The 23928-nt window shown below is 40.6% G+C and overlaps 1 protein-coding gene across 2 annotated transcripts in view; it reads right to left on the minus strand.

Moving 5' to 3' along the window:
- The window catches only part of UHRF2 (ubiquitin like with PHD and ring finger domains 2), a 74837-nt gene that overhangs the window by 34863 nt on the left and 16046 nt on the right, over window positions 1-23928 (minus strand). For both annotated transcript variants that reach the window (XM_026703726.2, XM_087926672.1), the window contains exon 3: window positions 18197-18456. In XM_026703726.2, coding sequence (XP_026559511.2) covers window positions 18197-18456 — 260 coding nt within the window. The remainder of the gene's footprint in view (window positions 1-18196; window positions 18457-23928) is intronic.

Here is a 23928-nt window from a genome sequence, read left to right on the forward strand (position 1 = left end):
TCTCAACCACCTGCCGATTGTCGAAGAGAAGTCTTCCCGCCCCTGAGTGGTATGTTGAAGAGATATGAAAAGAACCTCCATTTTCCTAAAGACTGATGTTCAGTCTAAATATATATGTACAGCACACCTCACTCAAGTCGATGCCATTGGCGTTCAAGTCCTTGAGTTGGCCACTGACAAAAGTTCAGGAGGACCAACTCCTGTGCCCTGTGAAAGGCCGAATTTTTGGAATGAACGTTGGATCTGGGCAAAGAACTACTTTGTCTGAATGAAAAATGCAGAGGTCCTGTCTGACAGATAAGGAGGCTAGCTCCGATATTTGTATTGCGGATGTTATTGCTACCAAGAAAGCACCTTGTACGTTAGAAGGTGGAGACTCGTAGTCTGCAGGGGCTCAAGGGGCACTTTGTGAGAGCGGTGAGAACCTTGTTAAGGTCCTAAGTTGGATAACAGTGTACCACTGGAGGTCATAAATTTGTGGCACCGCGGATAAAGCTGCAAATGCGTGGGTGATGGGAAATGGAACGCAGATCTCCCCAGGAGACAACCAAATCTAGGGCTGCCACCTATCTTTGCAAAGTGTTCAGTGAGAGACCCCTGTCCAGGCCTTCTTGTAAGAACTCTAGTACTTGTGCCACTGATGGAGAGGTGGGATCAGTATGAGATTTAGCACACCATCTACAAAAAATATTCCATGTGGCATTGTATATGTGATTTGTTGTAAGGTGCCTGGCTGCCTGGATGGTGGAGATCACTTTGTTTGAAAGCTTTTCTCATTTCAGTTGTCTCCGCTCAATCTCCATACAGCTAGGTGGAGCCATTGCTGGTCCGGGTGTTGAATCAGACTCTGGGACAGCAAGACTCTGTCCGGCGGGATTCTCCATGGTTCCGCTGATGACAGATCCCTTAGATCTGCTAACCACAGCCGTCTGGGCTACCAACAACAGCTCCTATTTCTCTTCCAGAAGCTTTTGGATCACCTTGGGAATCACTGGAAGAGGGGGAAATGCATATAGAAGTCCTGGGGTCCACCGACAACCGAGAGTGTTGATGTTCTCCGCTCCTTGAGACTGGTACTTTGAGATCAACTTTGGGAGTTGAGAGTTGAGGCGAACAGGTCTATGACTGGTTGACTGAATCTCTGGACCACTTCTTGAAACAGAGTTGGATGCAGGCGCCACTCCAACTGATCAACCATGGCCCTGCTCAACCAGTCTGCCTGGGTATTTGACAGACCTGAGATATGCTCCGCCTTGATGGAGAGCGAATTCCTTTCTGCCCCAAAGCACAATCTCTCCGCTTTCCTCATGAGTTGTCTCAAGTGGGTACCCCCCTGCCTGTTTATGTGGGCTTTCGTTGTGACGTTATTGGTTAAGATGAGGGCATGTTGGGTCCAAATCTATGGAAGGAAACTGCAAAGAGCCAGGTGGACTGCCGAGTTCCAACCACTTTATGCTGTACGATTGTTCTGGTATGGACCAATGTCCCTGAGCTGTAAGGGACTGGAGGTGTGCTCCCCATCCAAACAGACTGGCATCTGTTGTGATGGTCAATCTGAGGGGGTCCTTGAAATTGCAACCTTTGTTGATGGTCGGAACGGTCCACCAGTGAAGGGATATCAGGACCTTCGATGGTACGGTGACCCAGGAGTTGCTTCTTCCTGACCGTTGGTATGGAAGCAGGAACCATTGTAGGGTTCTTGCATGAAGCCGGGCCCAGGTATCAATAGAGATGCAGGAGATCATTTTCCCCAATAATTTAGATAAATGAGCCTAGGGAACCTGTTTGAGTGTTCTGATCTCCTGAGCCAATTGTCTAATGCTTTCTTGCCTATCTAGAGAGAGGAAAACCTTCCCTTCCACAGTGTCTATAATGGCACCCAAGTGAATTAAGTGAGTTAAGTGACTCATTGCCCAGTTTATGGAAAAACTGTGCTGTTGGAGGGACCGTAAGGTGATCTGTGTATCTATTACAGCCTGTTGAGTAGATAATGACAAAAGTGAAATGTCATCAAGATAACACTGCAGTCGGATGGGTCTACCCCTGAGATAGGCAGCCAGGGCTGCCAGAACCTTAGTAAAGGTCCTGGAGGTGGATGCTAAACCAAAAGGAAGGGCGATGTACTCAAAGTGTAGATTGTTATAACAAAATCTGAGGAACTTACTGTGTGAGGGCCTAATTGGGATGTGTAAATATGCCTTTTAGGTCTATAGACATTAGAACGTCCCCCTGTCTGATGCTGAGCAGAATAGATTGTAATGTGCTCATTTTAAACTTTTGGTACAATAGAGAGCGATTGAGTCGTAAATCCAAAACTTCCCTCCACCACCCCCAAACTCTTCGGAACCACAAAAAAGTGTTAGTAGAAACCATGCCCTTGTTGATCTGGTGCCACTGGTTGAATGGACCACATCTCCAGCAGATGGTGGATAGCTGTCTGCATAAGAGTTCTTTTAACAGGGTCCTTAGAAACTGGGCATTTCGTGAAGACATTCGTGGGTGTGGATTGGAATTCCAGAGCCAAACTGAATCTGATGGTATCCATGACCCAAGAGTCAGAGGTAGAGGAATCCCATTGGTCACCAAAGAATTTCATCCATCCGCCAATGGGAGCCTCAACATTGGCCCTATATGGGATGGCGGAATGCCGTTTCCTGCCCCATGGAACAGTCTCTTACCTTGTCCACCCCTTCTATTTCTGTCCCCAAAGTCTGATCTTTCTGACTGCTGCCCCTATCTGTATCCTGAGGCTCTCTGGAATCTTGGGGAATATGGTCCCTGATAGAAGGGACGAAAGGAACCCCTTTGAAAGGACTGGGTATTCCTGTTGTCTGATTTATGAAAAAGAGAGGGGAAGATCTTTTTCTTACTTCTGGTTTCTATCAGGAGTGGATCAAGGGCAGAGCCAAACAATTTGTCTCCCGAAATGGGAGATGAGGCAAGCTTCTAGTCTGTGTTTGGTGTCAGCTTGCCAGTGTTTGAGCCATAGTAATTGCTGTGCTGTAACCTGGGATGCTATGGCTCTTAATGAAAATTAAACCGCACTGAATGTTGCATCCGCAGAGTATTCTGCGGCAGCTATCAGTTTGGCAATGTCCTGATGTGCTGTAGCCGCTCTTATGGCCCACACATCTGACTGATGTGCTATACGAAGAGCTAACTCAGCTCTCCTGTCTTCCGGTTTAAGCGCCTCCTCTGCTTCACTGGGAATAGCTGAGGAAGATGCTAAGGCTACGTCTGGATCATCGACTTCTGGTGTGCTTAGGGAGTTGGAAAAGTCTGGTGGCAGGTTGTAAAACTTCCTATCGTATCCCGTGGGGGTGGGGTACACCGCTGCAGAAGCCCATTGTTTTTGTACCAGGTCAGAGAACATGTGTGGAACTGGGATTACATCCACCTCAGTAACTGGTTGGGAAAAAATTAAGTCCTCTGACTCCTCCTGTAAAACTGCTGGTTGTGAAGAGGGAATCGATTTATCAAGGTGTGCGGTGTTCTTAGCCTTGAACAAGAGTGACTTAAATAATTAAGGGCGGAACAGACCCGTAAACATCGGTTGATTGGAAATGAGGCCCTCATCATCCGACATGCCCCTTTCCCAAAAAAATTTTGATGGTCAGCAGAGAAATGTCCCCTGCAAAACACTCCCCCCAAAGCACTTAATACAGGCTGCACAGGAACACATGGCCTGCCCACCTGCTGGCCCCCACCCTTTGGCAAGCGCAAACCTTACCTTTAGTAGAGCCACACTAGCTGGAACTGGAAGGGAAGATCAACGGTGGGGGAGGGAAATTTGCCCCGGGGTGGCTTGCTAACGTTGGTGGGAAAGTCAGTCCCATATTCCAGAGCTGCAGTAGTCACAAGACTGGTCATCCCGGAGCAGTTCCTCCAGTCCAGGGCAGGCCGGTGCACCCGTATGGAGGAGCAGCTGCTCCAGGATGACTAAAGGGCCAGTCCTGTAACTACTGCAGCTCTGCAATATGGGACTAACTTTCCCACCGATGTCAGCAAGCCACCGTCAGTCAAAATTCATATTAGTGGTCCATGGGATTTAAAATTATGAATTTGGTGGTCCCTGAGGTCCAAAAGGTTGGCAACCCTGGTCTAGGCTAATATTGAGAGACTTTAGATAGAAGTTCTTACATGTAAAAACAACTACAGGTTTCAAACTTTAAATATATATTCATATCATAACATTAATAGTTATCAAAATGATTACAGCTTTGGTAGGTTTCTGTTCTAAGAGATAGAAAGCCAAAGATCATTTGGCTGCATGAATTTAGTTGTACAACTACTTATAAAAACAGATTGAATATACAGTATTTTTGAAAACCTATCTCTATCAGTAAAACAAACAAACTCTATTTATATAGAAAGGGGTTGCTTCTCCACATTCTGTGTTACAGATTAACACTCATGATTATATCATACAATCACATCTATCTCTGGTTATATCAGTTATCAAAAAAGGCTTTTATAAAAAGATTAAATACAATGGAATTAAATATCTAACCACTGAAATTTCTTAAAATTCTAGTTCAGAAAACAACTTTTATAATGATGCATTTATATAAATCACAATTGGAGACCTTTCAGTCCATTGGCCATTGTATTCTCCATCCATCCATCCATCATCCATCCATCCATCCATCACCTCTACTCAAGATCTTCTTTCCTATAGTTCATATTTAGAAGAGGAGCTACTTTCATACCAACAAGCATGAAAAAAATCAGGAAATTGCTCATGGAAGAAAAAACTTTCCTTGCAACAAGGACAGTTCCAATTCCTTTCTCTACTTTATAATAAAGAAACTTGATTTCTCATCTTTTCCATTTGTATTAAGCCAAAAACCAGCAAAGCATACACAGCAGAATGGAATGTGATTATGCCTCCAGGAAAACAGATTCTCTGTCCCACAATCAAAGTAGGCCTTGGATGTAAAAACCATACAAACTGTAACACACACTGTTTTAAAGCAATTCATCTACAGGCAGAAACTAATCTAAATGCTACACTTCTACATGCCAAGCAGCAATTTAAAAAGTGCACAATGGGAGTAAAAATCCGAATAAAGTATGCATAGCTCATACTAATGACTTTGAAATCTCATAATATTAGGGAATTTTTAATCTAGCAAAAGATGAAAATGTGGAATCTAATGAATATTGTATTTATTCAGATGAGTTATATACTTTCTCAAATGCCTTAGGGCAGCGTACACATAGAACAATAAACAAAATACATAGCATAAAATATAACACTGCATAAAATATAGCATAAAATATAACATTGATATAAAAATTCCAAGATATTTTACCAAAGAGGTAGTCACATTGGACAGGAACTCAAATCCCATGTCTGGGGGAAAGAGGGATGCCAGGTCTTTAGAAAAGATAGGCTGGGGTTGAGGTTACCAAAATCTCAGGGTAATGCTGTTCCATAAGACATACATAATGAAAGAATTGCATTTTTAAGAGATGAAGACATGCCAATTCTTATCATCAAAAGGGAAGAGGTGCAAATAATCTAGTCTTGTTCATGAAGGGTTTTAATGGTGAATAACCAGCATTCTGAATTCCACCCAGAAGCCCCCTAGCAACCAATGTAGCTTACAAAGTAGAGATGCACATTAAAGGGGGTCTCCAACCTTTTGGTCCTCAGGGATCACCAAATTCATAATTTTAAATCCTGTGGACCACTAATATGAATCCAGCATGCTGCTCGCTGAAGCGCCTGGACTCCCACTGACAGGATGGGGTCCTTCAGGCACTTAGCTTGGCTGCCTGTTTCTGCAACCTTAAATATTCAAAGAGTCATTTGGACCCATTTCCCACAGAAAACAAAACACTGGAATCTCTCATCTCTCTCTCTCTCTCTCTCTCTGTCTTGACTATCTCTCTTTTTCTGTGTGTCGTGTCTCTCCCTCTTTCCCTCTCCTCCCTTTTTCTTTCTCCCTTCTCCCTCTCTTTCTTTCCCTTTCTCCCTCTCTCTTTCCCTCTCCCTCTTTCTCCCTCTTTTTCTGTGTGTGTGTGTTTGTCTTGTCTCTCTCCCCCCCCTCTTTCTCTCTGTCCCCGGAGGTGGGGGTGAAGGGAAAGGAACCTCTGAACTGGTGCTGGGTGGTGGGAATCTGATATCTGGAGGCCGACGAGCCATGTGCTGAAGACCAGATGGCTGGCGGGGAGGTGAGGCAATCCTGCAGTCTCCCTAGCAAACCCATGTCGTGGCTGCTGCCTCATGCCTCTATGCATCAAGGAGGCTAAGCAGCAGTGGGAAGAGTGCAGACCTCCTGAGCTGCCAGCAATGCCCTCAGGTGAAGATGTTGTGAGGGGGAGGTTCGACCCTCCCCTCAGAAGCCGCAAAGCACTCACCACCCTTCTGGCATCCGCCAAGCCGCCTCCTTCCCACTGAGCATGTGAGCGTGGTGGGAGGAGGCTTGGTGGCTGCCAGAGGGGTAGTGAGCGCTTTGCTGCTCCTGAAGGGAGAAGTGTGGGAAATTGCATCCTCCCCTCGCAGGCCAGGGAACACCTGGGGAGGGCTCTGATCCTGCAATCTCCCGTGCGCTACCCTCCCTCCCCGCGCGCATCAATCCATCTGCAGCCAGTATCACCTGTTGCAGACACAGGTGTGCTGCAGACCGCCAAAATTTTCTCACAGACTATTAGTGGTCTGTGGACCACCAGTTGCCAAAGTACACTCATAACTACTCATGTAGTTACATTCTGAAGTAGCTGCAGCTCCCAAAAAATCATCAAGAGCAGCTTTGGAGTGTATGTTGCAATAAGAGATGACCAATGCATGAATGTTAGTACGGCCTCTCAATCCAGGAAAGGGCACAAACAATGCACAAAATAAAATGTATAGTGGACAGAATGAAAGGCCTTGAAAGATAGAGGAAAAATTGTTCCCAAGGCAATGGTCACTTATTGAGTTTGGAACAAGAGTATAGCCTAATATGAATATAAGTTTCATTCAGACTATAGTTGCTATAGTTTTACAATAAAAACACTGCTGACCTACACAATTAGTGACTGAGAACCTTAACGGCATCACTTGGCAGCAAGAAGTTGAGGTATATAGTTAGTATACTTATCTATTTAATTCCATGCCAATAGATGACCCAATGGATTTCTACTGATATCATCATCATCGTCATCATCATCATCATCCTAGCCATTGTCTATCTACTGCAGGATGAAAAATGTTACATCATGTTTCCAACCAATATGTTCTTGTGCTTTCTTTCGCCAATTGGGCCCAAAATACTTGTGGATGTTATGGGAGTAGAGAAAGAAGTACTGAAGTACCTCATAAATCAAGTCAAGGGTTTGATATCTCCCTGTTTCCAACACTAACTGGAACTGATCCTGGAAGAAAAACCACCACAAAACTGTATCTTCACTTCCAACCCCCCAAGCTGGTCCAGAAGCATACCATGATTGGTGGTACTGAAGGCACTGAGAAATCAAAGACAACTCGGATGGATGCACCATTCTCATTCCAGTCTTACCAGGGATCATTCAGAAGAACAATCAATGTCATCTGATACTATATTTCAAGCCTATAGGATTCAATCTCCTATATATGGAGACTGAAAGGTCTCCAGATAATCTGCTTCCAGATAATCTACTGACAACCACTTTCTCAATAATCTTGCCCAAAACAGAAGGTTAAATATAGGCCACAAATTATCCAACACTTAGATCCAGAGATCTAAAGAAAGGGCAGACCACTCCTTAAGAAAAGGTGAAACTGCCTCTTTACTCAAGGATGAATTTCTCACCACCACCATTATATCCAATCATACATCACCTCCTAGGAGGCCTTGATCAGCCAAGACAGGTAGTTACACTCTAAGCTCCAAGGACCATGCCCACTTCCTTAGGACCAATGGACTCCAATAACCACACAAAACTGTGCCTCAGTCAACCTACAGGTCATGCACAGTTGGAGTCCAACTGAAGATAAAGTGATGATCCAAAGAGATTTTATCTAACAGATGTCTTGAAAAATCTTCACAGCAGCTGTTCAGGTGATCTTCTGACCCATCCTCCTAAGGAGATAATGGATTACCTTAAACAGACTGCAAAACATCAAGCAGCAGATGTAATAAGAGTAGGAAAATAGCTAGTTGTCATTCTAATCAACCCACACAAACATTCTTACTCATGTTTGGTTAGACTAGCTTGTTGCCTTCCTCTAGCAATGCACAAGGCATTTCTTCTGCCATTTCATTTTTTGGAGTTCCTGTAAAACCAGGGGATCTTTTGTGATCCAAGTATAGAGAAAGATCATGTAGGTACAATATAATCCAAAACTTCAACCACTGTCTCATTCCAAAAGGAGACTAAACTTCAGTTGAATTATGCATTGATCTTGGGAACTTTCCCATGTGCCCTCTGAAACCCATAAGATTTATCCAATGGGCCAATCCAATGGATCTTTCCTCTCTGCCACAGGGAGCTGATATAGAGAATTCTAAAGCAATTAAAAAGTTTTCTGTCAATGACAACTCCCAACTTCTGATCAAGTTCCCACAGCCCCAAGACAAAACCATATCTAACATGTGATTCAAAGTAAGCATTAGGCCCTCAATTATTTGGTCCATGTTCATGATTGAAATATGCAGTTTCAGCACTGAAGTTCTTAGTGTTGAGAATGGTTACCTTAAAGGTCTAAGCTAATTGCCCCCAAGTCATTATCATTCAACCTGGAAAGCCTCAAGTGAAAAATTTTCTAGTCTCTTGAAATTCCATCCTTCAACATGCAAAAGTTACCAACTTCTTTATAAAATAAGACACAGAAAGCATTATTATTTTTTCATGCATGAAGCAGAAACGTATTCTCTCCCCATGTATCTCAGCAGGGAAATAAATCTGTTGTTATTTATATAAAAATTTCTGTTCCAATTTTCTAGTTTTCATGTATTATTCAGTGGAAGCTTTCTCTGGCAAAGTTTCACACATTTGATAGCACTTGGTGGGGAGAAGTTCAGTGTAGTCCCAGTGAGGATGGAGAAGTTTCCTCACTCTGCTGTTTGGAATGATGGTGTACAAAATATGAACTGGACAAAAGACATTGTTTCATATTACAATCTAGGTACCTGTAGAAATTCAAGTGAAGTATGAAAATTAAAACCAAGGGCTACATTTGTTTCTTGATTTTTTGTCCATATTTTTCAAATACTTAAAAATCAAATGTGCTGCACAAGAACATCTGACCTCTTGCAATTAAATTTTTGTGACAATGTTCAAAATATTCACACACATAATCAACATCAAAAGAAAAATATAGTTAATATTATAATAAGCACTTTTTACTATGCCACTAGCAAAATAAGAACCATAATATTCTTCATATAATCATAATATTTATCCACTATTTAGTACAGTAACATGGATAATAACTAATCTCAGGCCCCCATCATAAATGGGCAATGTATATCACCTGAACTGGGCTCTAAGCTCTTCACCAAAGTGAAAGAGACTGCAACAGTATATTCCAATAAGTTAGAGGACATAATAAACACCAACTCAAATTTCAGACCAACAACAAAATTATTCATCTATTTTCCAACTTCCATTTGCTTGTATTATACATTGTTCTAAAGAAACAAATGGCAGAGTTATCTGGAAGAATGTAAAGACAATTTATGGAAGATAAACACAAAGCTGTGAGAAAAAAATATTGTATTTGTACTGGGATTACATATCAACTAGCCAAAATACAGTATGTAAAATCTGTAAGAGAAATAATTGTAATGTGTTTTATAATGGAGTAAAACATATTTATTTTCACCCATGCTAAATTAAGAAAATTATCGTGGGAGAAAGTGCTATAAAAATCAAGCTATGTTAAAACTAGTAGATTAGAAAGGACAGCAGAGCATAATGTTCCTTTCATTTAAACCACAGATTGAAAAATGAAAAAAAAAGCCTTTCTTCTCATGTAAAAATGTAGTTTTTTAAAAAAAAAAACATTTTTAATTTTAAGTGAATGATTGTTTACCACCATATCCAAACCAATTTTCGTGAACTCCCAAGCAAAAAGGGAAAAGACAAAAAAGCTATGAAGGACATTCATAAGCTGTCAAAGAAACAGGGTTTGAAGATCACAGGGATGGATATAAAGAGATACAGAGCATAAGCATGAATATATTCAATTTTTAAAAGTCCAGCAAATTCAATATAGTTGCTTTCTGAAAGCAACCCTACAGACCTGTTTTAATTTTAAATATTAATGTTAACATAGCGGAACCCTCGTGTGTGCTTCATCTCTATGGTAACCTTTCTTAGCAATTGGTTACCTATTAAGAAAAGACTATCAGCTTTCTTTGACCACAGCCTGCATTTCTACATTCTTATAAAGCGATTCAGGCAAAAATGTTAACCCTATGTAAAAAAAAATTTTTTTTAAACCTTTTCTGAAGCAGAAGATTTTAGACTCCCTTCATCCCTTTCTCACGTGTTCTTTAGTTGAAGATAAAAACATTACATTACATTTACCACTTGGATCCACAACAAAACCCATACTCTCTATTTATAAATATTTGGGAATTTAATATATGCTTTAATCTTATTTTCTTTGAATCTATATCAACTATTTATGCCAGATCCAAATATTAAACAGTTCTCAAGCTAACACAATTCATTGTTAAACAAATTTGTTTTTTAAAAATGATTTGCAAGAACATTGTCTCCCATCAACCTATATAAGACAAAACATTAATGCAAGGCCGGGTTCATGCACAGATCTATGTATTAACTAAGGTAGAAAAGATTAGCATAGTTAGGTCTAACAATCAGAACTATCTGCCAAAACACAGGAAAAATCAAGTGAAAGTGATTTTCATTTCATCCCAAAAAGCTAATCAGAAATGATGAAAGCATGTTTTTCAGTAAAAACATGCTGGCAACACCCGACAGAAGCCAGCCCCAGAAGCCAGCTGGCAGCACCCGACAGAAGCACTGGGTGGAGATTTTGGAAGCACACTTGTTCTATAAAATATGTACCTAACATGATGATTCGTATAGCATGAATGCACAATTTCCCTTTCAGAAATCTTTCTGAAGATTTAAATTTTCAGAATTTGGTATGTACTGTATTTTGAATTCCTTAGGTTGAACGTCTTACACAAATGCTCCAAAATAATCCTCACAATGATGAACTACATAAATGCAAATATGACAGAATATGAACAATACTTTTCACCTTGGATCCATAAATCTACCCTGTTTCTCCAACAATACGGCCTCCCCCAATAGGAAGTCCCAGAATGTTTTATAGGCATGAAATGAAATTAAGCCCCTCCCTCCAAATTAAGGCCTATATTAAGACATGCGAAATGGTGGGAATGGTGGGGGGGGGGCTTGCCGTTAGGAAGTACTTTCATTGCACACCTGGATATGGTGCTGCCTGTGTTGAACCTGATATGAAGTGCCCCACCAACGCCGAGGTCAACATCCAAGCCGTCGCCGCCCGCCCGAAGATGCAAGGGAGAGGGGAAAATTAAGTCGCCCCAAAAAAGACAGCCTAGTCATTGGGGGGGCTCAAAAAAAAAAAAAGACCTGGCCTTATTATATGAGAAACTTGGTAGTATAGTTATGGTTGCTATGCATGTTTTCTATAGGGGAAAATTGTCTAACTGGGTATGATAGAAAGATAACAGTATTTAAAATAAATTTATTTATTGTAGCAAACTGAAAAACCTTCAGTGAGAACAGTAAAAAAGTAAGCTTAATATTTTGGGATGAAAATTAATGCAGAAAGGAGAAAAAAATGCAAAGGATATCATCCAGATTTTCTTTGCTCTAATGAATAAATTGATACTGCGAGCTAATGATCAGTTCCTGGTTATATAAATTAGCAATAATAAAAAAATAATAATTATCTGAGACGCCATATTTTCTCACTAATTTTCTGAAATCTGAATACAGATTTCTGGGTGATGTTATGAGTAAAGTATTTAATAAGGAAGCAAATGAAAAAATGCAACATGATTTTACATAGATTTTTGAATTATCATAACCACTAATCCTGGATTTTATTTAGGTGAAGCATTTCTTAGATGTTATATAGTGGGAAAATTTAAGCAAAGATTACTGCTTCAGAAGAATTAGCAGTGTAAAAACGCTCACAAGAATCCAAAATGATATGTTTCATTAGTAGAATTCCAAGATAATAACAATGCACAAAACAATATCAAAGATAAACATTTAGTTGACTGTGCTTTCTGGATGCACTGAGAATTAAATATGTTGGCACAGAGTAGGGGTCCTCAAACTTTTTAAACGGGGCCAACTCACGGTCCCTCAGATTGTTGGAGGGCCAGATCGGCTGGGTGGGTGTGGCTAAGTCATCATGTGACTGGGTGGGCATAACCGTTGTCATGTGACTGGGTAGGCATGGCAGTCTATTTTGCCAATTTAGCTCTCCATTAAACAATACGCAGCAACCCCCTTTTCTATTCTTTTTAAGACTGCATGAAGTTTTTGCTCTAGGTTTTTTTTTTATTAGGGGGGGGAGGTGAGGAAAAGCACCCAAGGCTAGTCATTTGGGGTCGCAACAGAATACCGGCCCTGGGCACCCGACAGAAGCACTGGGTGGCCATTTCGAAAAGGGAGGGAGCAGTTTATGCAAATTGCAGGATATAGCCTAAATTTCCTCGGTCAGGGTGCCTCCCTGGGAATTGCTGCCAGGCCTGGCCTGGGTGTTTGGAAAAACAGGACACTGTGGGAAGGGGAAGGGAGGAGGGGACTTGCCCAGAGGCCAGCTGGCAGATAAAAGCTGCAAGGCTCCACCATAATTTTTTGGGGTGAGCCATCCCCGCACGCCTCTCCAGTCCCTGCCCAAACTGGCCAGGAAGCGGAGCATCACCTTGCGCCTGTCTTTGGCCTCCTCCCACCCAGCTGCTGGCTTCTAGAATTGGAAGAAATGGCTGCGTGGCTGTGGCAGAAAGAATCGGAGCAACACCTGGCAGCTTGGATGAGAAGGTGTGGGGTGGCGGATACTCTCGCCAGAAACTGAGCCCAGCGTGCCAACTGGAGTAAGGCACAAATTGGCATGGTGGGCTGTTACCAAGAACAGCCATTGCCTCGTTTGCACCTTCTCATCCAAGCTGCCGGGTAGTGCTCCGGTTCTTTCCGCCAGAGCCGTACAGCCTTTTCTTCCAATTCTAGCTACGCCTTGGCACTCGCAGCCATGGGAGCCCAGTGCTGCGGTTCCCCTGACTTCAGCAGTCTCTGGTCGCGTCAAGAAGCCAACGGGTGGGCGGGAGGAGGTCAAGGACAGGTGCAGGGTGACGTGCTGATTCCAGGCCAGTCCAGCCGGTGGATAGTTGAGTAGGCGGCCCTCAGGGAAAAGCACTGCACTGGGTGGCACATCCCCCGGTCGCGGGCTGGATGCAGGGCCTGAGGCAGAGGGGTGAGGGAGTGAGCATCAAGTGCCCAGAGGCCCCATGGAAGCCGAGAGGCAGGCCTGAAAGGCAGCTGAGGCTCGCCATCCACAGCACCTGAGGCAGCTCTTCAGCCTAGCACGGTGGCTCCAGGACAGATTTCCCTCCCCTGCTGTTGGCCTTACCTTCCAGTTCCAGCCAGCGGGGCTCGCAGCGCTCTGCTCATTGTGGCTACCTGCAAAGGTAAGGCCCGCGCTTGGCAAAAGGTCACGGGTTGGCAGGGAGGAGCAATGTGGGCGGTATAGCCTCGTGCTCCCTGGCTGCTGGCAGCTGCAGCAGGTGAGGCCCAGAAACTGTGGAGAGTCCAAGCGGGGATGGGCTGGGAGGTGTCTTACCTTCTTCTCTGCCACCAGCCAAAGGAGAAAAGGAAGAATAGGCAGGGATCAGTGGGCGCGGCCAGCTGGAAAAGCTGAACTGCTGCCCAGCCCAGAGCAGCAAAATGTGGCTGAGCCTCGTCATGTCCACCCCCAACCACTGAGACAGCCCTTCAGCTGAGTGCAATGGGCCCAGAGCAGATTTCCCTCCCCTGCTGTTGGCCTTACCTTCCAGTTGAGCCTCACAGGCTGCCGTGAAAGTAACACCTGCACTTGGCTGAAGGGCAGGGGCCGGTGGGTGAGCACGGTGATGTGGCCAGGGCAGCTTCATAGTGCTGTGTGGGCTGAATTAATTGCTTCAGCAGGCCGTATCCAGCCTGCAGGCCATAGTTTGAGGATCCCTGGCACAGAGCAACAGAACTCAGCATATCCTTTAAAGCAGTCTGATGCCATACAATGCCATTTTTTGTTTTCTAAGTAAAAACTTCAGCTTGAAATATAAACCTGTACTTATTTGTAAAATAAATTATGTGGTATTGCTAATAGAAGCAGATATATCAATAATGCATAAATATATAGCATATCTCAAAACATAGTATAATTAGATACACAAAATACTTCCAAAATTTGTTGTTGCTTACAATGAAGAAATACGTCAACAAAATAATTACACACAAAGGTGCATTTTATACCTAAAAGATTCCAAAGTTACCATTTGATGACCATTGTTTCGGATCTATACAACTTCTCCTATGAATTATTTCAAAACAGGTTAAAAAAAACCACTGAACTTTGCCCAATCACAAAATCCTAGCTTTAAGGGTGGAATTAGCAGCACAGATTATATACAAGCAGTTCAGCAAACTATTCCATGTTCGAATGAATACTAGATAGAACTACACAGCCTTCACTAAACAGTGTTAAATTGAATGCTATTTTTTATGTTTACGGAGCATTGAGCTACCATCCAGGTAAAGACTCTCACCATCAATACATAAAAAATAGTTTAACAAGGTAATCTAATTTTACCAAAACATTTTCAGCAAGTCTGGAAGAGATATTCCAATGGTTGTACTAGACTCTTGACGATTTAAGGAAAGATCTGATGACAGTCACATAAAATTAAAGCTGGATCTCCTACCAAGAAAGAGATTTATGAAAAAGCTTCTAACAGTACCGTCCCCATTCAATTAAAGGTAAAAGAGGGAGGAATAAAGTACATTCAGACTTAAAGGATTCTACTATAGCCATAGTGTGTTTATTGGTCTGATATATCATATAGTGCTGATAGATTAAACTAAAAAGAAATTGCAATGCTCTGAAGAAGTTGGAAGGCAGCTAAAGAGGTCTTCTTTCTACAGTGGATTAATTTGGGCTGTTTCTAGTATTGACAGATAAGCAGAAAAGCTTGATAGTTTGCTTACACACAGAACATCTACACAGCATGTAGTCATTTAGGATGCTCAATGTAACCAGGAAAATGAATGCTGAACTTCATTACTGATATTGTGTCATATATCAGTAATATAGATTTCCTACATAATCTATTGGAAGAAATTTATTCAGTGAAACATACAAGACAGTAGAGTCAAGCTAACAACAGATTTGAATTGTTATAATACCCAAGAACCAATTCCAATCACCTCTGTCATTGATCATTCCAACATGGACTGATGGAACTTTGAATCCAACAGATCTGTAAGCTTCCCCACCTGCATTAACATTTCCATCAATTTTAGTGGTTATTTTGTATTAACATTTCAGTCAATTTTAGTGGTTATTTTGTATTAACATTTCAGTCAATTTTAGTGGTTATTTTCATAATAAAAATCTATTTCAGTCTAAAATTTTATGGAGCCAGAAAGTAAATAGATAACTAAAATGAAATTAGTCTTCTTCCATGTGATGTTTTAAATCAATTTAGGCATGTGTCAAGGTTCTACAAATGCCAATGGACCCTTCTTTTTCAAGAGCTCAGTCCTATGTTGTTTATAAATGATTTGCTGCATATGATGTTCAAAACTAATTTGCCAAAAAAGTGATAGACAGATTTATATCACAATAGAACCCCCTTCCTATTTCAACTTAGATTTTCCTAAGTTTTATATTTTACATTGCTACAGTTTACTTAATTCCTAAATCATTTATTTTGAGAAGGTCGCTTTCCCTCCTCCTTCCCTCATGCTGGCTGCTCGGTTGCCCATTTTTCTGTTGCAGCACTGCGCTGCACCAAGGATCCAGCTTGATAGTGGGAGTAGGGGTGGGGGAGGGAGGTTTATAATAATTTGCCTTGCCAAACTAACCCTGCAGTCTCCCCTACATTGGGCCTAGCTTTGATTGTGCTGCCAACTTAATTTCTCACCCCTCTCACTTTTGCTCAGACTGATCAACATTTCCTGCACGCAGTTCCACGCGGAGGGAAGAATCCCTCCCTCCACTTCCCTGCAATTTTTCACCTTCCCACATGAGCAACAACTCCTTGTCTCTATGGTAACTCTCATTCCTCGGAAACCTCACCTCTTAAAGGAGCCACGTCCTGAAGGCTGAAACAGCTGCGAGACCAATGTGCAGAAAAACAGCTCAGAAACAGCCTTTCGGCAATTAAACAACTGATTCACCCAGGGTCAGGTTGGCTGTCACAGGAGGCTCGTCCCCCATGTGTGCCAGAGTTGGAGGACGGGGATGGGCCACGCCTCTCATGACAGCCAACCTGACCCTGGGCAAACCAGTTGTTAAATTATTTGAATCCCACCACTGCCTACATGCAGTGGTGTATGGCAGAGATATCAAACTCAAGGCCCAGGGGCCAGATCCAGCCCACAAGGTGCTTAGAACTGGGAGCTTGTTTTCCCTGGTAGAGCATTCCCCAACAAGGACTAGCCTGCTTATCCAACGCCAGCAAGATAAAAGAGAAATAATGCCAGGGAAGTGGAGTGGGAAGGTACTTGCCCCGGTCCCCAAGAAGGGAAACCAGTGGGGAATGGCGCCTGTGATATTTAGGCATGAACTTGATGCCAGCCGTTGAAAATGGCGGGAAAGCAGAATCTCCGATGTTAATTGCCTGAGCAGTTTAACGAGCTGCTGCTGCTGACTCTCTAAATTGTCAGATATATGATCCTGTCTTTCGAAATGGCAAGGAGAAGTGAGCCATGGTTGCGAGCACTCTGCCAAGATCGCAGAGATAAGACGATCGGGGGATTAGATAAGCTAATTGCCTAAAGCAGCCGTCTCAGGCTGCCTGCGGAGTGGCAGGCTCTGCCAGCCACAAAGAACTGCTCTCAAACTGATCGGGGGGATGACCTAATAGAGCCACAAGCCTTGAAATCGCCAAATTAATTGGGGGAAAATTTACAAGCCGAATTAACCCAAGAGCAAACCTGAATTTTGACTAGCTGAATCAGAAAACCATTCCAGTCAGGGAGTGCACAACCTCTTACCATGAAGGCTGAGCTAAAACTGGGGGACGCTGGGGAGGTGTCCAGTGGAGGAGGAGGAGCATCCTGGAGTTTTAAGCCCAGCCTTTCCAGAAGAGATTGAAGCACCTCCCACTTCTGGATACTCTGAACAGCTCATGGGAGAATAGCCAACTAAAACTATAGGATGTTAGTATGTGTGTGTGTGTATAAGATGTAATGCAGGGGCCTTCAAACTTGACAGCTTTAAGACTTACGGACTTCAATTCCCAGAATTCTTCCTCAAGCCATATTAGCTCAGGAATTCTGGGAGTTGAAGTCCACAAGTTTTAAACTTGCCAAGTTTGAAGAGCCTTGATGTAATGTAATAATTTAAAATATTCTGGTTTTTAGACACAGATTTTGTAGTTGCTTTCCTTTGTAAGTAAATCCAGTAATTTTTTCCCATCTCCCTTCGGTATTACTCATGGTAAAGCATTTATATGGATCTTATTTGATTCCTTGAATAAAAGGAAATAAGATTTTCATGTTTACCCAGATAAAAACACATTATAAATATTAATAAACACTGGAAAAAGAATCCCAAATCTTAAAGAGTATCTCAATTTTGTTTGGTACCTTTCAACAATTTAAGTGTTGATTTAACTACATTAATATCTTCCACAAGAAATATACCCATCCTAATTCTAATACTGAATATGGCTTCTGAATATGGCTTCATGTCTCACAGCCAACTGAACTTTTAAAAGGAAAAACATCCAAAGTAAATACTATATCCAAACTTTCCCCCAAATCATCTCTCTCTCTCTTTCTCTTTCTCTCTCTCACTCTCTCTCTGTATATCTATCTATCTATCTATCTATCTATCTATCTATCTATCGATATCAGACATGATTCATAACTTTTAAAATACTATTTCCTTTGAAGTCAAAATGTGAACCTGTTTTAAGGATCCCATTTTCTTATTTTATATCAATCATATACTCAATGGCATCCACATAATAATATCAGCAGCACTTACTCATCATACTTGATACGATAAATAATATCTTCAGTATCCATATAATCTGTATAAGATGTAGAAGGTGTATTGTCCAAATTATTTGTATTTTCTCTAGAATGATCTTGGCTCAAGTTTCCATTAGTCCTTTTGTAATTAGTGCCACTCTTTCCTTGAGCTTTTCCATTTTTATGTCCTTTTGTTGCTCGAGTTACATTTTCTATATGAGCTTCGAACCAGGATCCAATAGTGACATCTCGGGCATCCACCAATTCATTTATCTAAAAATAAATTTGACATTTAGTGAATGTTATGCTGTAGAAAAAAACAACTAATGTGATGATGTTGAGCTTCTATGCTAACTATATTTACACTTATACTAATTTAATTCTAGTTTGGCATTTTTATCTCTACACTCTTCTACTACCTATACTGAAAGTTGTAAAAATAGATTTCATAAAATAGGATAGCCCTTTGTTCTGACCTACTGAAATTCCCCCAACATGTGAAGCAGATCTGGAATCGTGCAGGAAATGTGTGAGAATAAAGAAATGTTGGTGGATGCCATTTTAGCAGCAAACTATTGCCATTTTAGCAGCAAACTATTGTTAGAAACTGTTTTAAAACAGAAGTTGTACAGAAGCCATATATTTAATGACAATAGAATGATTGGGCTATATATAATATTCTTCCGTCATAATACTATTAACACAAGTAATGTAACGTAACCGCCATTTTTTAATACATGTATGTCCAACCCGTGGGCTGCATGAAGCCCTGGATAGCTAGTACTGCAAACAAGATTATAAACTTTTTTAACATTATGCAATTTTTATAACTAACATTATTAGTTATATTTATATGCAGCCCAAGGCAGTCCAGGCAAGCCAGACAGTTGGACACCCATGTTTTATTTGTTGCCACTATTTTAACTGGATGTTTCTATTTACTGTTTTCCTAATATTTATATTTTCTGTAGAATTAACCCTTCATCATACAATAATTGAATCAAGAATACTTTATTTCCCTCTTGCTATGTACCATACTCTAATGAAAGATACACTTAATAGTTTGCATATAATCTAAATATTTAAGACTGATTAATTAATGTTTGTTTAAATAACAAAGGTTATGTAAAACAACACAGCCATGCTGTGCACCCCAAATCATGAACTCAACCATCACCACTGCACCAGCCTTTAACAACAAATTCCGCTCATGTAGTAAATTTTCACTGTTTTTTAGTCCCCTACATTTTGCTGGAAAATGCATTTAATATCTTTTTAAAATATGTTCCTAAACCTATGCTAATTTAAGTCACATTATAGATTAATGTCATTCAAGCAGATTGTCATGAAATTAGTCAGATTAACTTCCTTGGCTTTCTCCATACCCCAGATTACCCAACCTCTACACCATATCTAGGAAAGCTACAGAAACAGAAATTTATTCTTAGTAACACATTCCACCGAAGGATTAACATAGTTGTACACAGGTCTGTTTATATAGACACCCAATGACATCCATAGACAACGTCTTTTAAAATAGATAAACTACAGTTTAAAATATAGTATTGTAAACCAATGATCTAAAGCACAGATTTCCAAGATAAATTTTCAGAGACAGTGAAAGTAATCAACTAATATTCACTATTAGTTATTACTATTATTTGTGCTTAAAATCTATCTGAACATAATAACTTAACAGAGACCAAACATTTTATATTACCATAATAAATTCTTTCATGACAAAACCATGCAATTTAATGTTTTCCCTAAAAGTTTCTAGGGGCTAAAATTGTGTTGTTATTTTTGTATGTAATAGTTCAAGCGGATGGTTCCTCTGTTGTAGCCCCCAGGCATGCTCCTAAAGATGTTCCTAGCAACTTAACATCCTGATTAACTTTACACATGATGATTAAGAATGTGTAATTTCACTAGACACTCAGAATTTAGATCAGATGAGCACAAATTATCGAGAAGAAAGGCCATGTTGATAAATTAAAATTTCTTGTACTTCTCCCAAGCGTTTGGAGTCCTGATCAACCTTTTTATGGCTAGCAGTGGTGAAATCATGGGAGGTGATGGCAGCAGTGAGGCCTGGAGGTATTCAGAAGCATGTGTTTCGTGACAATGTCTATAAATTTACTACATTTTATAAAATACTGGTGAACTTCGTGCAACAGTATCACTATGTAGTAAAACTACTTCAATTTCAGAAATACATATTTAATGCTAGCCAAGATAAAAGATATAATGCTGTAAATTCCCAGGCAGATGTGCAGTGCATAAATTCAGAATCCTTGAAATAACTGCTTCACCCCGCCCAGATCTGGCCCGTGTTGCTTCTTCACAAATAAACCAAAATCCTCCTCCCCTGTCACCTTCCCAGGTTCAGTCACATTTATTGTACATACCAAGATGTGTTGCAACTTGAAGTTAAAAAGTCATTGAACTTGTCATAGGACTGTATTAAGTACTAGGCCAAAATTTCAGTCTCTGCACTTCTGTACAGAATAGCACACACAGATTCAATGGCCGTTTTTTATGTGCACACTTATTTTTTTTACACATATATACATATACACACATATTTTCCAGGAGGAGAAAGGTCTCTTTCTTTTTACATGAAATTAGCTTAAAATCACTGTCCCTCTGCTGCCAATTGCAAAAAAATAATTTAATGAATTTGTTAGGAAAGAAAAGCCACAGGGGAAAAATGCTTAAATCTAATATATTTCATCTATTATAACAAGAATATAGTGATTTTAAGTATCTTTGTAGGGGGAAATGATATAAATAGTCCCCTGTAGATTAACTAAAAAGTAAACTGGGACTATTTGGAAGTGAAGATCACAAGGCTTGAAGCAGCAGGCCACTTACATAGGGTTCCATGGTCACGTTTTTTTTAAAAGATGAGCTCAGAAAAGGTCTGTCAAGTGCTGCCACCTTCTGAGATTTCACCTCTATATAAAGTTTTGCCTTGAAACAGGCATGGAAACAAGGAGAGGCGGTTTCGCTATATAAATATATATGATAACTATAATTTTAAAAAGCTAAACACTTTTGCAATCTTAAATGGGAAATTCAGGATTTGACAATGGAGATATCCCAGAAATGAAATCTACATGCACAAGCACCTACACAAACCCAGTGTTCTCACATCTGTAAATTTTCATTTCACAAAGCTGTTCTTTGTTAAAAAGATAGTTGTTGCACATATTTATATGTAAAATTTGTCTCTCCAATTTATTTTTTCCTCCATTCTTGCTCTCAGCACTGGCTCTCCACAGGGCTGTGTGCTGAGTCCCCTTTTGTATTCACTCTACACCTATGACTGCACTCCCTCTTGTTCCCACTAACTCTATAATAAAATTTGCAGACGACATCACGTTGTTGTCTCATATCAGGAGGAAACAAGATGGCCTATTATAGGTCAGAGGTCCTCAGACTGGTCTTGTGGTATAAGAGTCATAACCTCACCCTGAACATCAGAAAGACCAAAGAATTGATTATAGACTTCAGAAGATGCAAAGCAGAGCCTCTCCAAGTATATATCAATGGAGACTGTGTGGAAAGAGTTCATAGTTTTAAATTTCTAGGAACTCACATTTCCAACAACCTTACTTGGTCGGTCCACACTATGGCCACTGCAAAGAAGGCCCAACAGTGCCTGCACTTTCTGAGGTTGCTAAAAAAAGAGTGGTTTGGGTGAGAAGTTGCTGGTTACTTTTTACCGGTCTACCATCGAGAGCATTTTGGCATACTGTGTAACGGTGTGGCATGCTGGATGCTCTGCAGTAGATAAGATGCTCCAGAGAGTTATAAACACAAAAAATCATTGGTTGCTCTCTTTCTTCTTTGGAAGAGATTGCGAAGACCAGACTCCTCTCTAGAACACTAATAATCTCCACAGATCATTCTCATCCTGGACATTTATACTTCGATCTGCTACCATCAGGGAAGTGTCTTAAAATGAGGACTAATAGATTGAGAAACAGTTTCTTTTCCAAGGCAATAATTGTCTTGAATCAAACAGTGCATTTGTGATTTAGTCCTATTATTATTATTATTATTATTATTATTATTATTATTATTATTATTATTATTATTATTATTATTATTATTATATTTTTTAAAACTCTGTAGTGTGATTGTGATGTGGTGTTTGGGACACTGTGCTGGAGTAGCTTTCAAATTTCATTGTATTCGTGGAATGCAAGGACAATAAAGGTATTCTATTCTATTCTATTCTATTCTATTCTATTCTATTCTATTCTATTCTATTCTATTCTATTCTATTCTATTCTAATCTAGATGTTACTAGATGCCACTGTTCCAAAAGTTGGATTATTTTAATGTCTTTGAACTACAAAGTAGTTCTTAAGCACTAATAGACAAGATAGCTCTCAGAATCTGTTAAAGCATTAATTACTATAAGGTATTTCCCTTTCCCTGCACATTCTTATTTATACAAATTTAAAAGAATTTTCCTATACTATAGAGGCACTTATAATTTCAAGGAAATTATTATTTAGGGAGTGGGAGAGGAAAATTGTTTGGATAGTTCATCAAAGTAAACTGGATCAAATGGACTTGAATTTTCTTTCCCAGTAAATGAAATCTAGTACAATCATAAATCAATAATTATAAATAAGGACTAAGGACTATAAATAAAGACTATTACCCAAATTAAATGTTGCATTTTTAAAGGCAAACAATTCTATACAAATATAATGAAAGTAGACAGATAGCATCCATTTTTATTATCCGCTACTACAGTGAAAATCACTTTCAGAACTACTTAAAGGCAAAATAAGATATGATAGTCCTCTATACGAGGAAAGAGATATGAGGCAGAAAGTTGATGAAAGGAAGGAACGGATTAAAGAAAAATGCCCCATGCACAAGGACCAGCATATAACTGGAAAAAAGGGAATAGCCGGCTATAAAACCAATAGGTTCCAAAGAACGACACGTGGATGCGTGTGCATGTGTGTATGTGTGAGAATTTATATAGATTCCAAACAGGGGTGGGTTTCAAATGTTTTTGCTACTGGTTTGGAGAGCCCGCACGCCGAACATGCACTTTGTGCATGCAAAGCTCAAAGACCGCCCTCTGTATCAATGATGGTGAGCTGTGCAGGCGCACCTAAAGCGCATGCGCGCCTAACATGCACTTTGTGCACACGCAGGGCTCAGAGATCACCCTCTGTATCAATGCTGGTGAGCTGTGCTGTTTTTTAGATCAGCTGAGGTGCAGCAATCCGCTCTGCCCTGCAAACCAGCTGAACTAAAAAAATAAGGGAAAATAGGAGAGTTAAGAGTGGGGGTGGGTGGGCAGGCCAGCCAGAGGTGGTATTTGCCAGTTCTCTGAACCAGTCAAAATTTCCGCTACCGGTATGTCAGAACCGATCCAAACCAGCTGAATACTACCTCTGATTCCAAAATACATTCAGACAAATAGTAGGAGCTGAATTCATATATGAACTTGAACCTAACAAAAATACTGGGCCACATATAGTACTATTTTATAAAATGATGGGCCTTCTTGTTCCAGCCATTCTATATGCCTACTACTTTGTCCCTCTGAACCTGAACACTGCTTCCATTTGCTTTATCCTCTGTACAGAGAAATGAAGGGATAAGTTAACAGACGATGAGCTGGATGAAACTATTTAAGGACTGAATCTGGTCATAATCCATTCACTGGAACTACTAGATCATAAACTTCACAAATGAAATAGCACTTCT

This window comes from Pseudonaja textilis, chromosome 2 (assembly GCF_049901715.1).
Source record: "Pseudonaja textilis isolate UNSWEBS1 chromosome 2, rPseTex1.2, whole genome shotgun sequence".
NCBI classification, from domain to species: Eukaryota; Metazoa; Chordata; class Lepidosauria; order Squamata; family Elapidae; genus Pseudonaja; species Pseudonaja textilis.